Source organism: Capricornis sumatraensis, chromosome 2 (genome assembly GCF_032405125.1).
Source record: "Capricornis sumatraensis isolate serow.1 chromosome 2, serow.2, whole genome shotgun sequence".
Taxonomy (NCBI): Eukaryota; Metazoa; Chordata; class Mammalia; order Artiodactyla; family Bovidae; genus Capricornis; species Capricornis sumatraensis.
In genome coordinates this window covers 194103306-194127239 of record NC_091070.1, presented here as the reverse complement: position 1 = coordinate 194127239, position 23934 = coordinate 194103306, and the positions used below count along the sequence as shown (strand labels likewise).

Here is a 23934-nt window from a genome sequence, read left to right as displayed (position 1 = left end):
GTGACTTAGGAGTCACTTTTCATCCGCCGCCCCCCCCCCCCCCCCCCTGTCCTTTGTTCTTTTGACACATTTTCTGCCTTCAAAGTACATATCTCAAATGTTCTTCTCCTCACGTCAGGTCAGATGTTAGTGTCTGACTCTTTGCAACCCCATGGACTGGAGCCTGCCAGGCTCCTCTGTCTGGGGAATTCTCCGAGCAAGAATACCAAAGTGGGTATCCATTCTCTTCTCCAGGGGATCTTCCCAACCTAGGGATCAAACCCAGGCCTCCTACATTGCAGGCAGATTCTTTACCATCTGAGCCACCTTTTCCTCCTAGCCCCTGCCAATGACACCTTTCTCTTTCTTCTCCCCTGGTCTCCCAAGTGGTTTCCTCACCTTTAATTTTGCTCATCGCCAAGCTCTGCCACTTAGCGGAGAGTAGTCCTCTATATCTTAATCAGGTCCGTCTGCACTTTTGCCACTGTTTAAAGTTTTCTCTTTGTGCTTAGGATAAAATGCCAGTTATTTACCCTGGCCTACAAGGTCTGACTGACTCTTGCCTCTGTCTATAACCTGTCAGATTATGGTATCCCCTTCTCCATCTGTGCTTCAGCTGCACTGGTTTCCTCTCATTTCACAAAAATAGCCAAACTGTTTCTCTTCTCAGGGCTTTAGCCTGTCCCTGTGTCTGGAATGGCAGCTATCTTTGCCTTTCACATCCTTTTTGTCTCAGCTTAAATGTCACCTCCTAATACTGCACTGAAAGACGAAAGATTCTTGTCTTCCTTCTCATTTTCCCCCACCCCTGTGTTATAGTCTTGTTTGTTTCCTTTAGAACCTTTGCTGCATTTTTTTTTTGTTGTTCTGAAACAAAATAATTTTTATTTCCTAACCCATGGCAAACATATACATCCAATATGTACTTATCTTGCATACTCAGTCACAGATGACTTCCAAACTACAACAGCCTTCATATTTAAGCAGGAACTAAAAGTTACCTTAGTTGACATGATAAATGCTCTTAGATGGAGCATGTATGAGTATATTGGATTGGTGACAGCAGAATCTGACTGATTAGTTCTATAAGTTTAAAGCTTGGAAAAGCTACTACGTTCACATCTAACACTTTCCGACAAGTAGGATGCAGCAATATCAGCTTGTATTCCAGAGAAATTTCCTTAGTTTTTCTGGTGATGAAACCACTCATCCACATCTGTTGGTATTGTGCAGGCAGATTCACATGGTGGTGGTAAAGCATCCACAATGGCTTTGGCAGCATCAGGATCACACTGGAAGGGGCTCTCAGACACCGTGGTGTTCATGCAGCTGATTCCTTTTCCATCAGTTTTCTTAATCACTAATGCTCTCCAATAGTCATGAGTGCTCTCAATAATGTCAATTGCAAAGTTCTTATCTTTAAATTCTGCATTGAAAGCAAACTCATTCTCAGGTTTTCCATCTGGAACCTTGTACCTCCTAAACCAATCCACAGTAGCTTCCAGGTAGCCAGGTTTCAGCCGTTTGACATCATTAATATCATTATAATTGGCTGCATCAGGATCTTCCACATTAATAGCAATGACTTTCCAGTCGGTTTCCCCTTTGTCAGTCATCGCCAGAATGCCCAGAACTTTCACTCTGATAAATTCCCCTCGTGCACACACCTTGCTTCCAGTTTCACACACATCAGTTGGGTCATTGTCACCACAACAGCCAGTGTGTTTGTCATTGTGTCCTCAGTCTTCCCAAGTCTGAGGGATGGCACCGTAGTTCCAGATATATCCTTTATAAGGGAACAGATTTGCAACATATCGGAGTTTTCCTTTCTTCACATCTTGTTTAATTGGGTTTAAAGGGTTCTTTGTAGCAATCTCCATTTTTGCATTCGACCAGCGTGGTACTTCAACAACCATGTGAAACACTTCCTTATCTGCATAAATTGGAATATCATGAAATGGAGAGATATATTGTCCTTTTTCATTTTTGAGGAAGACTCGGTACTCGAGGGTGAAGGGCGCCGCGCGCTCCTCGCTGCTGAAGCCGCTCATCCTGCCGGAGACTAGCCGCCGCCGCTGCTACTGCTACAGAGCCACAAACCCGCACGCGGCTCCGACTGACAAGAAGTGAGCTCCGCGCCTGCGCACTGCGGAGACTGGCCCCTTTGCTGCATTTTTAATGTTAATAGTATTTTGCTTGTTTTATATTCTTTTGTATTTATGTTCTTCTAGGATGTGAAGAAACCCCATTATGGCAGGAGTCATGTCTGTCTCATTCACTGTTCTTGGCATGAAGCATAGCACTTGATATTTCCTGAATAAGAAAGATAGTATTAAGTCATGTCCAGCTCTTGCCTGGAGAATCCCCGGGACGGGGGAGCCTGGTGGGCTGCCGTCTATGGGGTCACACAGGGTCGGACACGACTGAAATGACTGAGCAGCAGCAGCAGCAGCAGCAGCAGCTCTTTGTAACACTGTGGACTGTAGTCTGCCAGGCTCCTCTGTCCATGGCATTCTACAGGCAAGAATACTGGAGTGGGTTGCCATTTCCTTCTCCAGGGGATCTTCCTGACCCAGGAATAGAACCCAGGTTCTCCACCATTGCAGGCAGATTCGTTAGCAGCTGAGCTGCATGGGAAGCCCTTGAATAAATGTAATAAGTTCTTTCTGAAAGCCTTGAGTATTGAGGTTTCCTTTTTCCTGTTAGTAGCATAGCCCAACTCAGACTGGGGACTTGTGAATCAGCTTATATACCTTTTCCCTCAGTTCTTTCCCTTAATCCATTCAACTGCTATGTTCTGTCAGTTTAAACTATCATCTCTCATCATTAAAATCATTAATAATATGTTGCCCCATCCCACTCCCATCAAACACCATCTTAATTCTTTCGTGTCATCACACATAATTGGTCTTTGTAAAAATATATGATAACCATTCATTTTTTGCTTAAAAATTTTGAGTTTTTCATTTTTGTTTACAGGGTACATGTGTTTCCTAGCTTTGTTTACAGGCCCCATCTGCCTTTTACCTTCCTCTCTACTGTCGTTTCCAGCCAGGCCTCTCCTTGTACACTGTGGTCCAGTAGCACTGATCCAATAGGGTCATTCTGAATAATCTGACATTCGGAGCCTCCATGTCTTTGTTTTGTTCTCCCACCCTTCACCTTCCCCTTGGGCAGCTGATATTCAGCCTCAAAAACCTGCCCTGATATTAATCTCATCTGTGTTCAATATCTGGTACAAATCACCACTGAATATAATATATTATTATGATCACTTATTTGCCTGAGATGCTTCCTAGACTGAATTCTTTGTGTCACAGGTGTCGTATTACCTTGTATGCCTATTATTTAATATGGAATCTCACATATAGAAGATGCTTAATATTAAGTTGTTTCTAAATGAAATCTAATATAACCCATTCATTTTACAGATGAGGAAAATGAGGCATAGAGAGATAAGTGACTTACCAAAGGCCATCCACTAGTTTGGTTAAAAGTAATCATTAGTGCTATTTGCATATTATAGGCCCTATACTTACCTACCTCTTTTATTTTGTCTTTTTTTTTCCTTCTATGAACAAAGTTGAAGTGAAGTGAAGTAAAAGTCACTCAGTTGTGTCCAAGTCTTTGTGACCCCATGGACTGTAGCCTGCCAGGCTCCTCTGTCCATGGAATTCTCTAGGCCAGAGTACTGGAGTGGGTAGCTATTCCCCTCTCCAGGGGATCTTCCCAACCCAGGGATCAAATCCAGGTCTCCCAAATTGCAGGCAGATTCTTTACCCTAAGAGCCACCAGGGAAGCCCCTGAGTACTGGAGTGGGTAGGCTATCCCTTCTCCAGCAGATCTTTGCGATCAAACTGGGGTCTCCTGCATTGCAGGCAGATTCTTTACCAGCTGAGCTACCAGGGAAGCCCAAGTAAACAAGGTTACTGTGGTTAAAACTGTGGACGCTGAAGTCAAACTGCTTTTGATTCTTGATTCTGCCACATACTTTGACCTTGAGTAAGTTCCTTAACCCCTTTAAGCTTTAGTTTCCTCAGCTGTGGGATGGTAATAATCATAATTCCTTTACAATATTATTTTAAAGAGTAAATGAGATAATCAGAGTAAAGGGTTTAGAACAATGCTCCGCACAGAATAAATAGTAAATGTAGTCATTATTGTTACTATTAGCATCTATCAAAGTTTACTGGCCACAGTGCCTCCTGGAAAAGGCATGAGATTTAGTTATTACAAGCTGGTTCTGGTTCTCTTATAGGCAAGCTGACTGATAGAACAGCAAGCATTTTCCAAAGCAACCGAATGAAACTGAAGCTGGTCAACATTCAGAAAGCTAAAATATCCACAGCTGCATTCCTAAAAGCCTTCTGCCATCACAAACTCATTGAACTGGATGCTACTGCAGTACACACTGACCTCTCAATCCCAGACATCCTAAGTGGCCTCTGCAGCAATAGCTGGATCCAAGGAAACCTCCAACGTCTCATCCTGGACTCAACAAGCATCCCTCGAGATTCAAGACTCTTGTTCTTTGGCCAGCTTACTGGTCTTCGTGTTTTAAGCGTTTTCAACGTTTGTTTTCATAGTGAAGACCTGGCTCATGTTTCACAGTTACCCAAACTGGAAAGCTTGGATATCTCTAATACTCTGGTCACTAACATCTCTGCACTGCTTACCTGTAAGGATCGACTCCGATCTCTTACAATGCACTATCTAAAATGTCTGACCATGACCAAACCACAGATTCTCGCAGTCATTAGAGAACTTAAATGTCTGCTTCACCTTGATATTTCTGATCACAGGCAACTCAAGTCAGATCTAGCTTTTCATTTGCTACAGCAGAAAGATATTCTGCCTAATATTGAGTCCCTGGACATTTCTGGGGGTAGTTACATCACTGATGGAGCTGTAGAACTGTTTATACAACAACGGCCTGCGATGCAATTTGTGGGACTGTTGGCTACAGATGCTGGTTATTCTGACTTCTTTGCTGCAAAGGAAGGCTTGAGGGTTCGTTCTTTTCTGAAATAAGTTTGTTTCATTTGTTCAGAACATTATTAAGCTTTCTTTGTGTATCAGAATCTGTACTAGGCATTTGGGTTACAAAGACAGATTAACAGTTCTTAAGGAGCTTAATGATTAAGAATTGTGTAACTACTATGTGGTATGAGGTTGTGAAAATATAACCTTAAACTAGATGCAGCCCTAGCCTCCAGTATCTTCAAGTCCAGTCTAGCTCGATAACGATAAGCGGAGCCATTTCACATTACCTCTTACGTGCCAGTTGGCATGTTTTGCACATTGTTTTCTATTTGAAACCTCCCATTTTACAGATGAGGAGGTTAAGCTGTTTATCCACAGTCATAGAACTATTAAGTGATAGAGCTGGTCGTATATTTGGGTCTTCGTGAAACTAATGCTTTCACCTCTAGTAACAGCTAAATATAATGAATAAGGCAGGTGATGTATGCCTAACGCCGTTTTTGAACGCAATTTTTAAAAGACCCTGAAGGAAAAAGTACTGTACATTGCTAGACTATGTTTATAGCCTCTAGTGGTGCTGTTTTTTAAAGAGCATATATTTAAATATTTATGTCCTAGAATACTTTTTAAAAACAGTGGCTTTCTATCTTAGTTGTACATTCTAATCACTTTGGGAGTTTTAAAATACACTGATGCTTGTGGCCTATTCCCTAGAGATTCCGATGTAACTGGTCTGGGATTTGGCCTGGGCATTAAGTAATTCTAATGTGGAGCCAAAGTTCAGAACAACGACTTCAAAAGAACCCATTAAAAACAATGACTTGTGTAATTTTTACTGAGGTGAGAGTAAAGTGACTTGCAGTCATTAGTTTTTTCACATTTTATTCTTTTGATTTAAAAATACCAATTGTGTCTTAAAGTTTTTTAATTTTAAATGATTTCTTAATGAACACATGAAGCTATCAGTTGGCATCATTAGGCTACAAATAGATAATTTGAACTTTCAGATTAAATGTGTATAGTAGAGAATTGTTTGCCAAGAATGTACTCCTAGGTCTGTCTCAGATTAATGGCACTTAGTATCCCAATGATCAAAAGAACCACAGCAATTAAAAAAAAAAAGATTAACACATCAACTCATGATATATACAGTAATATTGCCAAGTGCTAGAATATTCTGTAGAGAGATTATGCATGTAGTTAAGATACTGTCAAAGCCAGTATACCAAAAGAAAATGAGACAAGTTTTCTTTCAGTAAACTTTATCTGGTACACATGTAAGTTTAATTTATTTTGAAAATGTTAAATAATGCATTGTATACAGTGTTGGATATTTTAGGGGAGGGACAGAAGAGACCACAATCTTCCCAGTACTAAGAAATTCTAAAGATCCTAATCCAGACTTAGTGGAGTATAAGGTATGGTAAATTTAAAAGGTGTGTTTCAGAAAATCTTATATTTAAGAGAAATACGTATTTTTCAAATCAGATGTGAAATATAAGCATTTTTGTTGTTTGGGTTGCTCAAAAGTTTGCTTAAAATGGATAAAATTAAGGGTCAGTGAAAACCTTCTAACAGAACAGGTATGTGTTATTTTCTTGTACTTAATGTTAGAGTGGACAGTGTGTACTTAATTTCCTTAAAATGGTTGGAAAGGGCACCCACCATTTAGTCTTAAGGGCCATATAACATTTTCATTTGCTAGGAAGTCCTTGCTGATCCACTGGTGGGGTGTCTCAAGAATGAGAATTGTTTTGTACTGGCATCTGTAGGAAACCTTGGAGAGAGCGGGTGATGCAACAGCTGTCTGGTCTTCTGCTTAGTCTTACAATGGCTTATCCTGTGTTTTTCTTTCAACTGTTACATCTAGATTATCACAAAGCTTAAAAATCTAGACTATACCCATTGTTTAGATTGTTAATAATGTGTAGATGCTTGCACGGTTGATCTACATATAGCACTTGAAAACCATTTTGGAATAATTTTTAATGTGGCAGATCACTAACTTTAAACATTTTGCCAAATTTGTCTTACCCTATTTTGTCTCTATACATGCAATTTTTAATACACACACACATGCACGCATATATGGCTGTGCTAGGTCTTAGTTGCAGAATGTGGGATCTTTATTTGTAGCATATGGGATCTACTTCCCTGACCAGGGATCAAACCCAGGCTTCTTGTAAGCGCAAAGTCTAGCCACTGGACCACCAGGGAAGTCCCCACACACAATTTTTTTCTTGAGGGTAGGTTGCATACAACATGCCCCTCTACCCATTAATATACTTTAGTTTGTATTTCCTAGAGAGGAAAGATAGTCTCTTTGACTCTCTGAGAGCACAGGTAATCTCAAGGATGACCACAGTGCAGCTGTCAAATTTCAGGAAATTTAACATCAATACAATACTTTTATATAAAAATCTACTGTATGTGTTTCCAGTGTTGATTTTCCCAGTTTAACGCCGTTTATAAAATATTTTTCCTTTTAGTCCATGATTATTTTTTACATTCAGTTGTCATATGTATGCTTAGTCATGTCCAGCTCTTTGTGACCCCATGAACTGTAACCTGCCAAGCTCCTCTGTCCACAGAATTTTCCAGGCAGTAATAGTGGAGTGGGTTGCCGTTTCCTACTCCAGGGGACCTTTCCGGCCCAGGGATCGAACCAGCATCTTCTGCATTTCCAGGCTACCTAGAAAGCCTCAGGTGTCACAGTCCTTCCTTTTCTTCATTACATTGATGTTTTTGAAGAATACAAACTAACATTGTTTCGTTTGCTTTTTTTTGAAGAATGTTCCTCATTTTAGGTTTGTCTGATGCTTCATCATAATTCAGATTCTTCTAGGTCTACCCAGAATACCACATAAGGGATGTTGTGCCCTTCTCAAGTGTATTACGATATGAAGCACAGAGTGTCCCTCATTGGTGATATTAATTTTCACCACTTGGTCAAAGTATTGTTCAGGTACTAAGTAAAATATCCAGGTGCAGATAAAGTATTGTCTATATACTCTTGTACTGTTTCTACCCTACATAGGTAATACTATTCCTTTTGAAACTAATGAGTGATGTATAAGATATTAGAAGACTGTGCCAATATCCTGGCCCTCATCAGACCTTCTGATCTAGATTCAGCATCCATTGATGATTCTTACTCGAACCATTCTCTGCTGCAGTGGTTGCAAAGTGATGATTTTCCAGCTCTAACTCTCCTTTTTTTTCAGCTCTTCTTTTCACTTAAAACATTTAGCAAGTCTAACATATCCTCAGTGTGAACTCATTGATTCCTGTTGTTTTCGTGATTTATAATGAATTGCTGTTCTTAATTATTTTGATGCTCAGTTTGTCACAGGGTGGCCAATGAGAGCTCCTGTGTCTGTTTTTACATGCCCTCATTATTACTGGTATTATTTTGAGTCCTTCTGTACTTTCTAGGCTTCTTATACTTCCCTGTTTTGGCCTCAGGGTTAGACATTTCTCCCAAGAGCCCTGGTTCCTTTTACTGGGAAACCACTGTCTGAGTGCTAGATGTGTTTTTAAGCCGTTTCATCAAGCAGAGCTAAGAAACAGATGAAGTAAGTTTAAAAGTGATACTTACAAATGTCCATCTTTATATTGTTCTTCTTTGCCTTTCCACATTCTGTGTTTGTATCTCTTTTCCACATGGAGAACCTCAGCTTCCAACAGCCTCAGCATGTTTTCCTTAATCCTGTAATACATATAAAATAGTTTCAGAGTTGCTTCACCTATAGTACTTTGAACCATAAACCTACTGAAGAAGAGTTGAAGATATATTTGCAGTTCTTTCTTTTCACTCTTGACTGAGAGTATAGTCAAAGTGTTACGCCGTATATATTTAGGTTTTTAAATTTCCACTTCTCACTCAGTAGGTAGCATAGTACATGTACTCTCTACTTTGCTTTTTAACTTAGTGGTATGTCTTGGAAGTCACCCCATGTCAGTTCATGTTCCCATTTTTGGGGAGGGGATGGTAAAGTACACATAAAATTTATTATTTTAATCTTTTTAAGTGTATAGTTCAGTGCTTTTAAATACATTAATAATTTTGTTCAGCCATCACCATCATTCATCTTCATGGCTCTTTTTACCTTGTAAAGCTGAAATTCTGTAGGCACGAAACCCTGCCTCCCATTACCCCTTCTCCCCAGACCCTGGCAATACAAACTTCTACTTTGTGTCTCTATGATTTTGACCAGCTCTCTCATGTTAAGTGGAGTCGCACAGTACTTGTCCTTTTGTGACTGGCTCATTTTACTTTACATAGTGTCCTAAGGGTTTGTCCATGTGGCATACTGCCTTTTTCAGGTTGAATAATAACCATTATGTGTATACCACATTGTGCTTATCCAGTTGTCACTGATATGTATTTGGGTTGCTTCCATGTTTTGGCTATTGTGTTGATTATTGTGAGTAATGTTGCTGCAAGTAGGAGTACACAAATATCTCTCTGAGACTCTGCTTTTTTTTTTGATCACTCTGTGAAGCCTCAGTTCTTTGACCAGAGATTGAATCCAGGCCTCTGCAGTGAAAGCCCAGAATCCTGATCACTAGGCCACTGGGAAACTCCCAAGAATCTGCTTTTGTTTTTTTTTGGTATATACCCAGAAGTATATACTAGAATGGACATGAGTTGGAGCAAACTCCGTGAGATAGTGAAGAACAGGGAAGCCTGGTGTACTGCAGTCCATGGTGTCACAAAGAGTTGGACATGATTTAGTGACTGAACAATGAGCAATCCAGAAGTGGAATTGCTGGATTATATGGTGTGAAAGTGAAAGTTGCTCAGTCGTGTCCGACTCTTTGCAACCCCTTTGGAATTCTCCAGGCCAGACTACTGGAGTGGGTAGCCTTTCCCTTCTCTAGGGGATCTTCCCAACCCAGGGATCAAACCCAGGTCTCCCTCATTGCAGGTGGATCGTATGATAATTATGTTAATTTTGGGGGGAACTACCATAATGTTTTCTGCAGCAGTTGCACAGTTTTTACATTCTCACTAACAGTGTGCAAGTGTTTGAATGTCTTCACACACTGGCCAACATGTATTTTTTTCTGTTTTTACATTTTTTAATAGTAACCATTCTTATGGGTGTAAAGTGGTACCTCACTACAGTTTTGATTTGCATTTCCATACTTATCAGCTATATTGGGCATCTTTTCAGAAGCTTATTGACCATTATTATGTCTTTGAAGAAATGCCTACTGAAGTTGTTTGCCAAATTTTAAATTAGGTTGCTTAGGTTTTATTTTTGTTATTGTTATTGAGATATAGGGTTCTCTGTGTAGTCTGGGTATTAACTCCTTATGATACAAGATTTTCAAATATTTTCTCCCCTTCTCTGTTTGTCAGTTTGTATTTCTTTCGTTGCTTGTACCTTTGGTGTCATATCCAAGAAATCACTGCCAAATCCAGTATTGTGAAGCGTCTTCCTCATGTTCCTTATAGGAGTCTTATAGTTTTAGTTCATAAATTTAAGTCTTTGATCTGTTTTGAGGTAATTTCTTTCATGTGGTGTTGTTAGATTTTACAACTTTATTCTTTTACATGTGGATATCTAGTTTTCTTAGGATAATTTCTTGAAAGTACCAAATTGTCTTAGCACTCTTGTTAAAAATCATCTGATCATAAATGCAAGGCTTTGTTTTAGGGTTTTCTAGTCTATTCCATGGGCTCCCCTGTGGCTTAGATGATAAAGAATCTTCCTGCAATGCAGAAGACCCGGGTTTGATGCCTGGGTTGGAAAGATCCCCTGGAGAAGGAGATGGCAACCCACTCCAGTATTCTTGCCTGGAGAATCCTATGGACAGAAGAGCTGGGCAGGCTATAGTCCCTTCCACTGGTATTTATGCCAGTGCCACACTGTTCTGATTGTTATAGCTTTGTATTGATAGTTCATTTTGAAATCAGGATGTGTGACTCCCTTGGAATTCTGTATAAATTCAGGGTGTGTGTTTGTATTTCTGATAAAAAGGTCATTGGGATTTTGGTAAGGATTATATAAATATGTAGATATTTTGGGTAGTGTTGACATCTAAAGTCTTCTAATCCATGAACATGGGGTGTGTTTCCATTATTTGTGTCATCTTTAATTTCTTTCATTAGTGTGTTGTGGTTTTCATCATACAAGCCTTTCATCTCCTTTGTTAATTCCTAAGTACTTTATTGTATTATTGTAAACAGAATTATCTTCGTGATTTCCTCTTCAGATTGTTCATTATTACTGTATAAAAATTGAGCTGATTTCTGTGTGTATCCTGCAACTTTCTGGAGTCATTTATTAGATCTAACAGATAACAGCTTTTTGTTTTTTTGCAGTATATAAGATCATATAGTTTGTAAGTAGATCATTTTACTTCTACCTTTTCAATTGGATGCCTTTTATTTTTTTAATTTAACTTTTTATTTTATATTGGAGTAGAGCTGATTAACAATGTTGTGATCATTTCAGGTGAACAGCAAAGGGACTCAGCCATACATATACATGTATCCATTCTCCCCTAAACTCCCCACCCATCTTGGATGCCTTTTATTTCTTTTTCTTAACCTAATTGCTCTGTCTAGAACTTCCAGTGCTGTGTTCAGTAGACGCTGTGAAAGGGGCTTTTGTCTTTTTCCTGATTTTAAAAGCTTTCAGTCTCTCACTATTGAGTATCATGTTCATTGTAGATTTTTCATGTATGGCTTTTATTAAGTTGAGGTAGCTTCCTTCTGGGCTTTTTTGCAAGTGTTTGGGGGCTTCCCTGGTGCCTCAGACAGTAAAGGATCTGCCTGCAATGCAGGAGACCCAGGTTCAATCCTTGGGTTGGGAAGACCCTTGGAGAAGGGAATGGCCACCCACTCCAGTATTCTTGCCTGGAGAATTCCATGGACAGAGAAGCCTGGCCCACTACAGTCCATGGGATCACAGAGTTGGACACTTTGCCAGAAAGGGTGTTGAGTTTTGTCAAATGCTTTATCTGCATTAGATGAGGTTGACGTGGGGTTTTCCTCCTTCATTCTAATACTGTTGTGTCTTACATTGATTTTTAGTATACCACGGTATGTTGAACATTGCATCTGGGAATAAATCCTACTTGGTCATGGTGCTGTGCTTAGTTGCTCAGTCATGTCTGACTCTGCGATCCCATGGACTGTAGCCCACCAAGCTCTTCTGTCCCTGGGGATTCTTCAGGCAAGAATACTGGAGTGGGTTACCATGCCCTCCTCCATGGGATCTTCCCAACCCAGGGATCAAACCCTCATCTTCCACTTTGCAGGCAGATTCTTTACCATCTGAGCCACCAGGGAAGCCCAAGAATACTGGAGTGGGTAGCTTATCCCTTCTCTAGGGAATCTTCCTGACCCAGAAATTGAACTGGGGTCTTCTGCTTTGCAGGCAGATTCTTTACCAACTGAGCTACCAAGGAAGCCTTGGTCATGGTATAGAGTTATTTTATTTGGCTGAGTTTGGTTTGCCTGTGTTTTGTTAGGGATTTTTCCATCTCTGTAAGGACTGTTAAACTCTAGTTTCCTTTTCTTATAGCGTCTTTGCCTTTGGTATCAAGGTAATGCTGGGTTCGTAGAATGAGTTAGGAAATGTTCCATCTCCAGTTGTTAAACTGAAAAGTTTTAACATTAATTCTTCCTTAAGTGTTTGGTAAAATTTATTCTGAACCCATTAGGTCTAGGGCTTATATTTTTGGGGAAATTTTTGATTATTGATCCAGTTTCCTATTTCAGTTTTCTGAAATAGGATTTAGTCTTGTTAGGTCTTATATGTCTAGAAATGTGCCCATTTCATCTAGGTTATTAAGTTTATTAGAATGTAATTTTTCATCATACTCTTATAATTCTTTTTTTTTTTCCTGTTGAATTGGTTGTAATGTCTTCTGTTTCATTTCAGGTTTTAGTGTTGAGTCCTTTCCTTTTTTCTTAGTTTCTTTTTTTTACCCTTAGTCCATCCACTTGTCAATTTTGGTGATGTGCTCAAAGAACCAATTTTTTGTTCCACTGACTTTCTTGCTATTTTTATATTCTCTATTTTTTTTGCTCTTTGCTTTAATAATGATTATTTCCATCCTTCTGCCAGCTTTGGGTTTAGATTGTTTGATCTTTTTACATTTAAAATAGTTACTGATTAGGAAGGACTTCTGTCACTTTGCTCATTAGTTTCTATATGTTTTACAGCTTTTTTTTTTTTTATCCCTCATTTCCTTCATTACTGTTTTCTTTGTTCAATTGACTTTTTCGGTTTTTTTTTTTTTTTGGTTGGTATTATTCTTGTGTATTCTGTAGCTGTTTTCTTTGTGGTTATCATGGATGTTACATTTAACATCCTAATATTATGACACTCTAATGTGAATTTATACTAGCTTAATTTCAATAACAAACAAAAGCTATTCCTTTAGCTGTCTGTGCCCCTTTTAATTGATGTTCCCAAATTATACATTGTCTGCCCCAAAGCACAAAATAATTCTTTTTAGTGTGTTCATCACAAGTTAAGTAGAAAACAAAATTTGGAATTATAAACCAAATTTATAATAACACTAGTTTTTAGATGAATAATCTTTTGAAGGAACTATTTATTAAATCATGTTGAAAAAAAGTGTAGTTACTGACCATTAAAAATACCACTAGCTTTTGTAATTGCTCACGTATTTACCTTTGTTGAGATCTTTATTTCTTCATATGGCTTCTTGTTACTGGGTGGTGGTCCTTCATTTCACCTTGCAGGACTTCCTTTAGCGTTTTTCATGGGGCAGGTTTAGTGGTAATGAACTTCCTTGGCTTTTCTTTACATGGAAAACTTACACTTTTTTATTGGGATATAGCTGATTAATAAACAGTGTTGTGATAGTTTCAGGTGAATAGCAAAGGAACTCAGCCGTAAATACACATATACCCATTCTCCCCCACACTCCTCCCTTCCCATCCAGGCTGCCACATAACATTGAGCAGAGTTTCATATGATGTATAGTGAAGTCCTTGCTGTTTATCCATTTTAAATATTGCAGTGTGTACATGCCCATCCCAAACTCCTTAGGTATCCCATCTGCCTATCCTTTCACCCTAGCAACTATAATTTCATTCTTTAAGGCTATGTCTCTTTTTATTTTGTAAGTAAGTTCACTTGTATCATTTCTTTTCAGATTCTACGTAGTTCACTTGTATCATTTCTTTTCAGATTCTACGTTTAAGGGATGTCATTTGATATTTCTCCTTCTCTGACTTAACTTCACTCAGTATGACATTCTCTAAGGCTATCTGTGTTGCTGCAAATGGCATTATTTCATTCTTAACGACAGAATAATATTCCATTGTGTTTATGCACCACATGTTTATCTGCTCCTCTGTCCATAGACATTTAGGTTGCTTCCATGTCTTGGCTATTGCAAACAGTGCTGCAGTGAACATCGGGTTACATATATTATTTTGGATCTTGTTTTTCTCTGGATATATGCCCAAGAGTGGGATTTCAAGGTCATATGGTAGCTCTGGTTTTAGTTTTTAAAGGAACTCCCCTACTGTTCTCCACAGTGGCTATACCAGTTTGCGTTCCCACCAACAGTGTAGCAGGGTTTCCTTCTCTCCACACCCTCTCCAGCATTTGTTGTTTGTGGAATTTTTGGTGATAGTCATTCTGGCTTTCACCGCACTTTTGAAGGACAGATTTGCAGGGCATAAGATTCTTGGTTGACAGTTTTTTTCTTTTAACACTTTGAATATATCAACCCATTGTCTTCTGGCTTCTAAGTTTTTGATGAGAAGTCTGCAGGTCTTACTGAGGATCCTTTGTATGTGATGATTTGCTTCTCTCGCTGCTTCTTAGAATCTTTGGCCTTGAAATTTTGATTATAACATGTCTCACTGTGAGTCTTCTTGAGTTCATCTTGCATGGAGTTCTTGAATTTCTTGGATGTTTATATTCATATCTTTCATCAAATTTGGGACATTTGCAGCCATTTTCCCCCCAGTGTTCTTTGCTACTTTAAGTCTCTTCTAAGATTCCTACAGTGTGTATGTTGGCCTGCGTAATGGTATTCCACAGGGTCCTTAGACTCTGCTCCTTGGTTTTCAGTTTTTTTTTTTTCCTTTCTGTTCCTCTGACACAATTTCCTTTGTCCTATCTTTAAGTTTGTTGATTTTTTTCATCTTCCTGCTCAAATCTGCCTTGAAAAACTCAAGTGAAATTTTATTTCAGTTATTATATCTTTCAACTCCAGAATATTTTTTGATTCTTTTTAAGGTTTTTTTTTTTTCTTTAAATCTCTCTTGAGTTTTCTCTTTTTTTTTTTTTTTTCTTGATTTATCTAATTTTCCTTTCATTCTTTGAACATCTTTAAGGTGGATGTTTTGAAGTCTTGTTTGAGTTGACCTGCTATATCAGTTCTGTTACAGGGACAGTGTCTTTTGATTTTAATTTTTTCCATTTGAATGGGCCATGCTTTCCTATTTCCTTATACGCTTTGTTGTTGAAAACTGGGCATTTGAAACTAATAATATGGCAACTCTGGAAATAGATTCTTTTCCCTTCCCAGGGTTTGATGTCTATGTTATTGTTTTTGTGTTTGGAGTCTGTGTTGAGGATCAGCCTGAAGTATAAATTTTAAGATCTCTAGGTCTTTCATGAGCCTTTCCCTGGGTATGTGTAGTAACTTTGGGATTTTTTCTGTATATGTAGTTGTTTTGAATGTCATAGTCATTAATGTCTATCTTCTAAAAGGGGAAAATGAAAACAATGAAGGGGCAGCCCTTGAAATTTCCTAGAAGTCATTTTAGCTGGTGGGAGAGGGGCTTTGAACAGTTGGCTGATGAGGGTGCAATGGCATTGGCTACCCACCTTTTTGTACCTGTTATCAGAAGCAGTCAGAGCACAGATCCCTGATATTTGGAGGGTCCTTTTCCCCACCTGGACTCTCACAGGCTAAGTGCAGGCAGCTCTAGGAGCATATGCTGGGGAGTGGGATAGGGCATGGACAGCTATTGTGGAAAGAGCTGAAATTGATGGAAATGAGCCACAGTTTATTGTTGAAATATCCTCTAGAAGTTGCAAGCATGGATATAAACTCCTTTGCCCTTTTTTAAAATTTTATTTATTAAATTTATGATAAAAGGTACAATTCACAAAGATGGACATCATAAACCATTAGACACCTAACAACAAAGAAACAAAGATACATAAAGCAAAAACCAGAACAGATATGAAGGAAAAGAAAAATACAATCATAGTGACACATATTAGCATTTCTTTGAGTATTTTATCAAGTGCAAAAAAAAGAATAGGAACATCTTGAGTAATGTCATTAATAATTATAGTAGATTTCTATTCATATTAATAATGTTTGATCTTTTTATAAGAAAGCCCCGAAGGTTATTTTTCTTTATAATTAAATTTAATCTTTATACTGTGCTATGTCTTGATTTGGGTCAGTTTTCCCAGGTGGTTGGTGGGAGTTCTTTCAGTGTGTTGATTTAGGTCTTTTTTTTATTTCTGGAAAGTTTTTGTTGATAGTAATTTTACAAATTAGTTCATTCTTCCCCAGGAACTTCAAGAATATGTGTGTTGTATCTTCTGTTCTATATCAGCACTCAATCTTAGATCCTTTTAACGTCTTTCTTTTAAGATTTCTTTATTGTTTCTTGCATTTCTTCTCCTTACTAAATTTTAATCAATTCTATTATTCCTTGGATACTTTGTACTTTTGTTTTTGATATGTTTTTATGTTTGATATGACTTGATCTTTTCTTTTCCTGAGTTTAATCATCCCTGTTTCATCTTTTTGTTGAATGTATTTTTTTCACATCCAGTAATCCTTATTAAGAACATTTAATTCAGTTTAAAGTGTTGTGTTATAGATTTGTTTTTGATTTACGAGAATTTTTCTTAGCTGAGGTGTGTAGTTTTGCTTTAATGTGTAAAGCTGTGCCAGGTCTTAGTTGTGGCACGTGCAGTCTCTGAGGCACATGGGATCTTTAGCTGTGGCTCTAATTCCCTGACCAGGGATTGATCCCGGCCCCACTTCATTGGGAGTGTGGAGTCTTAGCCATTGGACCACCAAGGAAGTCCCTAGATTTGCTTTTTAAAAAAATTCTTACAGTAGCTTTATATGGAATTGGTTTGAATCTTTTTATTTCTTTGCATTTGATTGACTGGTGTCCTAATTCAAAAGCATTCTTCTGTCACTTCAGTGATATGATGTTTCTTCAATGAATGTTGTTACTGCTGATCATGGTGGAGTGGAAAAGGGGTTGTTTTTCTTTTCATTTTTGTGAAATCCTGAATTTTACCCTCTTATGTTTCTTTTTCTTTACTACCCAGGAATGCTGAAAACTGGGTAAAATCTAGTTATATATTTTTAAATGAATGTTTAAATAAATAAACATCTTTTTCATTTATGGTTTGGGTAAGGTTACCATTATTCTGCAGACCCAAAGTCTATATATAGACTTTTTGAAATTATTACTTTAGTGGTGGTGGTTGTTCAGTTGCCTAGTTGTGTCCGATTCTTTGCAACGCTATCAACTGTGGCACACTAGGTCTTCCTGTCCCTCACCATTCCATCTCCTGAAGTTTGCCCAAGTTCATGTTCATTGCATCAGTGATGTCATCCAGCCATCTTATCTTCTGACACCCTCTTCTCCTTCTGCCCTCAATCTTTCCCAGCATCAGGAACTTTTTCAGTAAGTTGGCTGTTTTCATCAGATGACCAAAATACTGGAGCTTCAGCATCAGTCCTTCCAATGTGTTTTCAGGGTTGTACTTGAGTGGTAGCAAGGAAGAATTATCTTAATATTAATGAACTAACTAGTTCTATAAAAGTTCAACTCCCTTTTCATCTTAGTTATTTCATCTGTTTTTTTCTATCTTTTTTTGTCTGTTTTATATGAATACTTAGAGAACATGCGTTCACGGTTATTGGTTGTTTAAGAATTTACATGCTATGCATTATTCAGTCAAGGTCTCAACTGTAACATAGCTGTGGGGAGACAGTATTTGAGTCTGTCTCCACTGCTTAATTAGTTTGTTATATTTAGCAATGTTCATCACCTCTCCGGAGCCACCATGTAAAAATGAGGTTGAGGAGAACATTTACCGACTGGAATTACTGAGTGAGATCAACATTGTAAAGCTCTTGAAACATTTAAGTGAATATTTATTGTTTCAAACACTTGACACACTAAAAAAGCCTTCCTTGTAGGTGAAAGGTGAAACCTGTTGCTAACATCCTTGTTTTCTAGGTTGCTGGAGGAGCCAATATAAGTCAGATTTCCGAAGCGCTGAGCTGCTACAGGAATAGATCATGTTTTGTGAAGGAAGCCCTCTACAGGCTCTTCACAGAGACGTTTTCAACGCAAATAACCATGCCTGCTATTTTAAAGGTAACTACAACTCAGAAATGTAATTTTTATAACTACTTATTACTTGATTCAATTAAAGTTGTTTAAAATTTGGAAAACTCAGCAGTGGTCACAGGACTGGAAAAGGTCAGTTTTCATTCCAATCCCAAAGAAAGGCAATGCCAAAGAATGCTCAAACTACTTGCTGACCTGCTTCTTGAGAAATCTGTATGCAGGTCAGGAAGCAACAGTTAGAACTGGACATGAAACAACAGACTGGTTCCAAATAGGAAAAGGAGTACGTCAAGGCTGTATATTGTCACCCTGCTTATTTAACTTATATGCAGAGTACATCATGAGAAACGCTGGGCTGGAAGAAGCACAAGCTGGAATCAAGATTGCTGGGAGAAAGATCAATAACCTCAGATATGCAGATGACACCACCCTTATGGCAGAAAGTGAAGAAGAACTAAAGAACCTCTTGAAAGTGAAAGAGGAGAGTGAAAAGTTTGGCTTAAAGCTCAACATTCAGAAAATGAAGATCATGGTATCTGATCTCATCCCTTCATAGCAAATAGATTGGGAGACAGTGAAAGACTTTATTTTTTTGGGCTCCAAAAAAGTCACTGCAGATGGTGACTGCAGCCATAAAATTAAAAGACGCTTACTCCTTGGAAGGAAAGCCATGACCAACCTTGACAGCTTATTAAAAAGCAGAGACATTACTTTGCCAACAAAGGTCCGTCTAGTCAAGGCTATGGTTTTTCCAGTGTTCATGTATGGATGTGAGAGTTGGACTATAAAGAAAGCTGAGCGCCGAAGAATTGATGCTTTTGAACTGTGGTGCTGGAGAAGACTCTTGAAAATCCCTTGTACTGCAAGGAGATCCAACCAGTCCATCCTAAAGGAGATCAGTCCTGAGTGTTCATTGGAAGGACTGATGTTGAAGCTGAAACTCCAAAACTTTGGCCACCTGATGCAAAGAGCTGACTCATTGGAAAAGACCCTGATTCTGGGAAGGATTGGGGGCAGGAGGAGAAGGGGACAACAGAGGATGAGATGGTTAGATGACATCACAGACTCAATGGACATGAGTTTGAGTAAACTCCGGGAGTTGGTGATGGACAGGGAGGCCTGGCATGCTGCAGTCCATGGGGTCGCAAAGTTGGACATGACTGAGCGACTGAACTGTACTCAACTGATTAAACACATTGAATACAGTTACTTAATATGCCTTATCCTATTGTGAGTCACAGTGCCCACACAAAGGAAAAGAAAAGCAGTGGTAGGCTTAAATTGCCAGATCGTCTCATGTTTTGAGCATCTTAATCAATCTCAATTGTTCAGATTTTTGAATTTGATCTGAGCACGGGATGATAGAACCATTGCCTAAAACAGGACTTAATCTGAAAACATGAATTCACTTTGTATAAACATTCTTATTTATTCCTTTACTCTTTAAAATCTAAGGTGATAGTTGTTTTAAAAAAATAGCAACCACAGTATCCCTATAAGAATAGAACAAAACAGCAGTAATTGAAGGTAATTAATTCTAGCATTTAAAGGATTGTGAATAAAGTAAAGTTACCAGTATTGATAGGGTTAGACTTTGCTTTCCTTTACAGAAGGATGAATTTCTTTTAAATGTAATTGGAAGAATTAAGTGGTTTGAGAAAGAAAACTGCTATTATTTAAAATTAAGTGTAAATTGAAGCCTTAAAATTATTGTTTTTATTATTTGTAATTTCTGCAGTTCCATAAAAATAGGCTATTTTATGGCTATTTTCAGGCTATTTGTATACCATGGAGAATTAGATTTACTCATAACTTAAAAATGATACTGTATAAAGGGAAAAACTCTGGATCTTTGTTTCCCATCTGTAAGGAGGAAATTGAATCAGATATTCTAAAAGTCCTTTTCATATCTATGTGAGATTTTGTTATTTTTTTTTTTATTAAAAATCACATTTGTTTTACTTTCTATGTATTTATATTGCAGATGATGGCAATTACATGAAATCCTAAGAGCAGTTTACAATATAGAAAAAAACAGTTTCCATAGGAGCAGAGGTGTCAAAGTAAGGGGCTCTGGTCTTTCAGTGGTTCATGAACTCAGGGCTCATTTGTATATCAGCAGACTGGTCTCTGAGGAGGGGAGGGATCATTATCCCTGTTTGATAGACAAAACAGATCATGTTGTCCCTGAATGTTGGAGCAGGTATGGTATGTACTTGGTATAACACCTTCATTTTAAATTTATTTCTAGGTCTACACAATATGTCTTCTATTAATAGTTACCTTTCTAATGTTAGGTTTTTTGTTTGTTTTGTGGCCATGCCTCGCGGCTTGTGGGATCTCAGTTCTCCAACCAGGAATTGAACCTGGGCCATGGCAGTGAAAACACAGAATCCTAACCACTAGTCCACCCGGCAACTCCCTAATGTTAGGTTTTATCACTTTTCAAATTCAAATTTCTTCCCCTCTTTTGGTGGATTCATCCCATCTTTTTGTCCACTTTGTGTTTTTCTCCATCACATTTCCCTTTGCTAGTAATTCCCTTTCCATTCCACCCCCACCTCCATTTCCTATCCAGATCCTATCTGAGACCCTGCCTAAATGTGTTCTCTGAATGGAACTTTTGACTTCCATACCAGAAATGATAGCTTGCTGTATGACCACCTTAGGCAGCACTTTATTTATACCTCTTGCATGGTGCTTTTTTGCCAGTTTCATCTTTTGACATCTCTTACAATGTTATTTGTTTACATACCTTATTTCTCTCATAAGGCTTTATGCTAAGGAGTAGGATATAAGTGATTTCTGTTTATATCCCCTATAGTGCTTATCATAATGCCTTGGAGGGACTGAGGCTCGATAAATGATTGTGAAATCACAGGTGAGGAAACAGCGGTCCAGAGGAAGGAAGTGAGTTACCTAAAGTTACACAGCAAATTAATGACTTCGTTTGGGTTAGAAGGTATTGCTGGTGTCCTAAAAAATAAATGGTTAGGATGGGAAAAAACCTGTTACTTTTTATCCTGATAAGCAAGTATTTTTGATAACACAGAAATCAGACTGTGTAAAGAGTGCTCATGTTGTCATATGCCACTTACATTCTTTTGCAGCTTGTGGCTGTAGGAATGAGGAATCATCCGCTGGATTTGCCAGTGCAGTTCACAGCCAGTGCTTGTGCCCTCAACCTCACACGCCAGGGCCTGGCCAGGGGCATGCCTGTTCGTCTGTTGTCCGAGGTTACCTGTCTCCTTTTCCAGGCTTTGAAAACTTTCCCACATTACCAGCAGGTAATTCGATTGTAATATTTGACTGTGCTTCTTACTTGAGGACAGATACATGAAAAATATGTTTTATTTAGTTCTGATTTTTCATCCTGAGAGAGAGAAGGAGGGAGAGCGGGGAGGGAGGGAGAAAAATAAATGCATGATTACTGTAGAAAAAATAAGAAATATAGGTAAGTAATATGGTTTAAAATTTTTGCATTTATCAGAAAACAGCTACCCAGAAACATCTACTGTTAACAGTTCGTTAAATCTTATAGGCTTAGCAACATGTGTGCAAAATAAATTGAATTGAGTCATAGATCTAAATATAAAAGCTAAGTCATAGGTCTAAATATAAAAGCCATAAAACTAGAAGGAAACATCAGAGTAGGCAACGTTTTCTTAGGATACAAAAAGCACACTTCATAAAAGAAAAATAATATATTAGAATTCATCAAATTAGAAGCTTCTGCTCAAACATGCACAGAGACATTAAAAAATGAAAAGATAATCCAGGACTGAGAAAAATGTCCACTATATATATATGACAGAGGACTTTTATCCAGAATGTAAAGGACTATTAAATAGGTAACACAAGATAAACAAACCAATTCTGTAAGAAGGCAGAAGGTTTGAACAGACACTCCGTGAAAGAAGATAGTGCAGGTGACAACTGAGCACTTGAAAAGATGCTCAGTACCTTTACCTGTCAGGGAAATGCAAGTTAAAAGCACATGTGGATACCCTGCACACTTAGATGGGCTTCCCAGGGGGCACTAGTGGGAAGGACCCTGCCTACCGGTGCAGGAGATGCAAGAGACACGGGTTTAATCCCTGGGTCCGGAAGATCCTCTGGAGTAGAAAATGGCACCCCACTCCAATGTTCTTGCCTGGAAAATTCCATGGACAGAGGCGCCCAGCAGGCTGCAAAGAGTCGAACTCTACTGATACACATCACGGCCTCACAGCACACATAGATAACACTACACACCCCCTAGATTGGTTGAAATTTAAAAAGTGACAGTATCCTCAGGATACAGCATGCTTGGGGCTGGTGCATGGGGATGACCCACAGAGATGTTATGGGGAGGGAGGTGGGAGGGGGGTTCATGTTTGGGAACACATGTAAGAATTAAAGAATTTAAAATTAAATAAAAAAAATTAATTAAAAAAAAAGTGACAGTATCAGGTGTTGACAAAAGTGTAGAGAAACTGAAATTCTCATATGTTGATGTTAAGAATGAAAAATTATAAAACCAATCCAACAGTCTGGTAGTTTCTTTGAAAGTTAGAGATATGCCTTTCATACTACACAGTTATTTCACTTGGAGAAATGAAATTATGTAGCCATATAATGGCATACACAAATGCCCATAATGTCTTTATTGATTATCCCCCCAAACTGAAAACTTAATGTCCAGCAACGGGTGAATAGATAAACCAATAATGATATATTCATATAAGGAAATACTACTTGGTGATAAAAAGAAGTGAAGTACTGATACATGCCACATGGATGAATCTCAAAAAACATTTTATGCTGAGCAAAATATGCTAGACATGATAAAATAGATGCCAAATGACTTTATGCGAAATCTTAGAAAAGGCTAATCTTTAATGACAGTATGATTTTCTGAGGTTGAAATTTGCAAGTTAGGAATGGAGTGGGAAGTGTCACAGTGGAACTTTTCGGGGTAGTGGAAGTATTTTTTATGTTGATTGTGGTGGTGGGTAAAGTTATACATAATATATGTAAATGTGTCAGATCTGATTGAAATGTATACTTAAAGTTAAAATGGGACTCAGTCTATTAGAATTACGGTAACATGATCTTTCCCACTTAAAAGAAATCCGTACTTCCACTTTCTCTTGAGAAATTGGATGATCCTTCTCAGTTCAGTCTGAATTCCTACATGGCCATCATTAGTTGGAGCTGATTAGCAGGGCCTGAATTGTCCAGTGTGCCGTAGTTCCTCCCGCCGGCCTGCTGTTTTGCACTCTGCCTTCTTCACTTGTCTGTGTTGCTGCCTAGTTCCTGTTGGCATCCCAGCTTTGCTCCCCTGCCTCACACACTACACACTCACACACTACACACTCATACACTGCTGTCATGGCAGTATATGCCGCTGGCCTACTCATGGTCTTTCAAAGAGATGTTATGATTTTTATTACTATAGCTTTCCTAGAAGTCCTTTTCTCTCTCCTAGTTCAGTTCCTGCTAGTCATAGGTAGAAAGTAGAAGCTCTGTCACAGAGTTAGTTACAAGATCTGGTTGAGACACAGTCATTCATTAGATGGGCCAGGCGTCCAGGAATTGATTTAGATTGACGCACAGGCAGGCAGCTTTCCACATAGATC

The 23934-nt window shown here is 38.4% G+C and overlaps 1 protein-coding gene and 1 pseudogene across 1 annotated transcript in view; one reads left to right on the top strand and one right to left on the bottom strand.

The window, feature by feature from the left end:
- ZYG11A (zyg-11 family member A, cell cycle regulator) overlaps positions 1–23934 on the top strand; it is a 65024-nt gene that overhangs the window by 27152 nt on the left and 13938 nt on the right. Inside the window, exons 3-5 of the mRNA XM_068965380.1 lie at positions 4238–4989; positions 18200–18340; positions 21424–21600. Of these exons, the coding sequence (XP_068821481.1) occupies positions 4238–4989; positions 18200–18340; positions 21424–21600 (1070 nt within the window). The remainder of the gene's footprint in view (positions 1–4237; positions 4990–18199; positions 18341–21423; positions 21601–23934) is intronic.
- LOC138073916 (inorganic pyrophosphatase pseudogene) lies at positions 1129–2104 on the bottom strand (annotated as a pseudogene).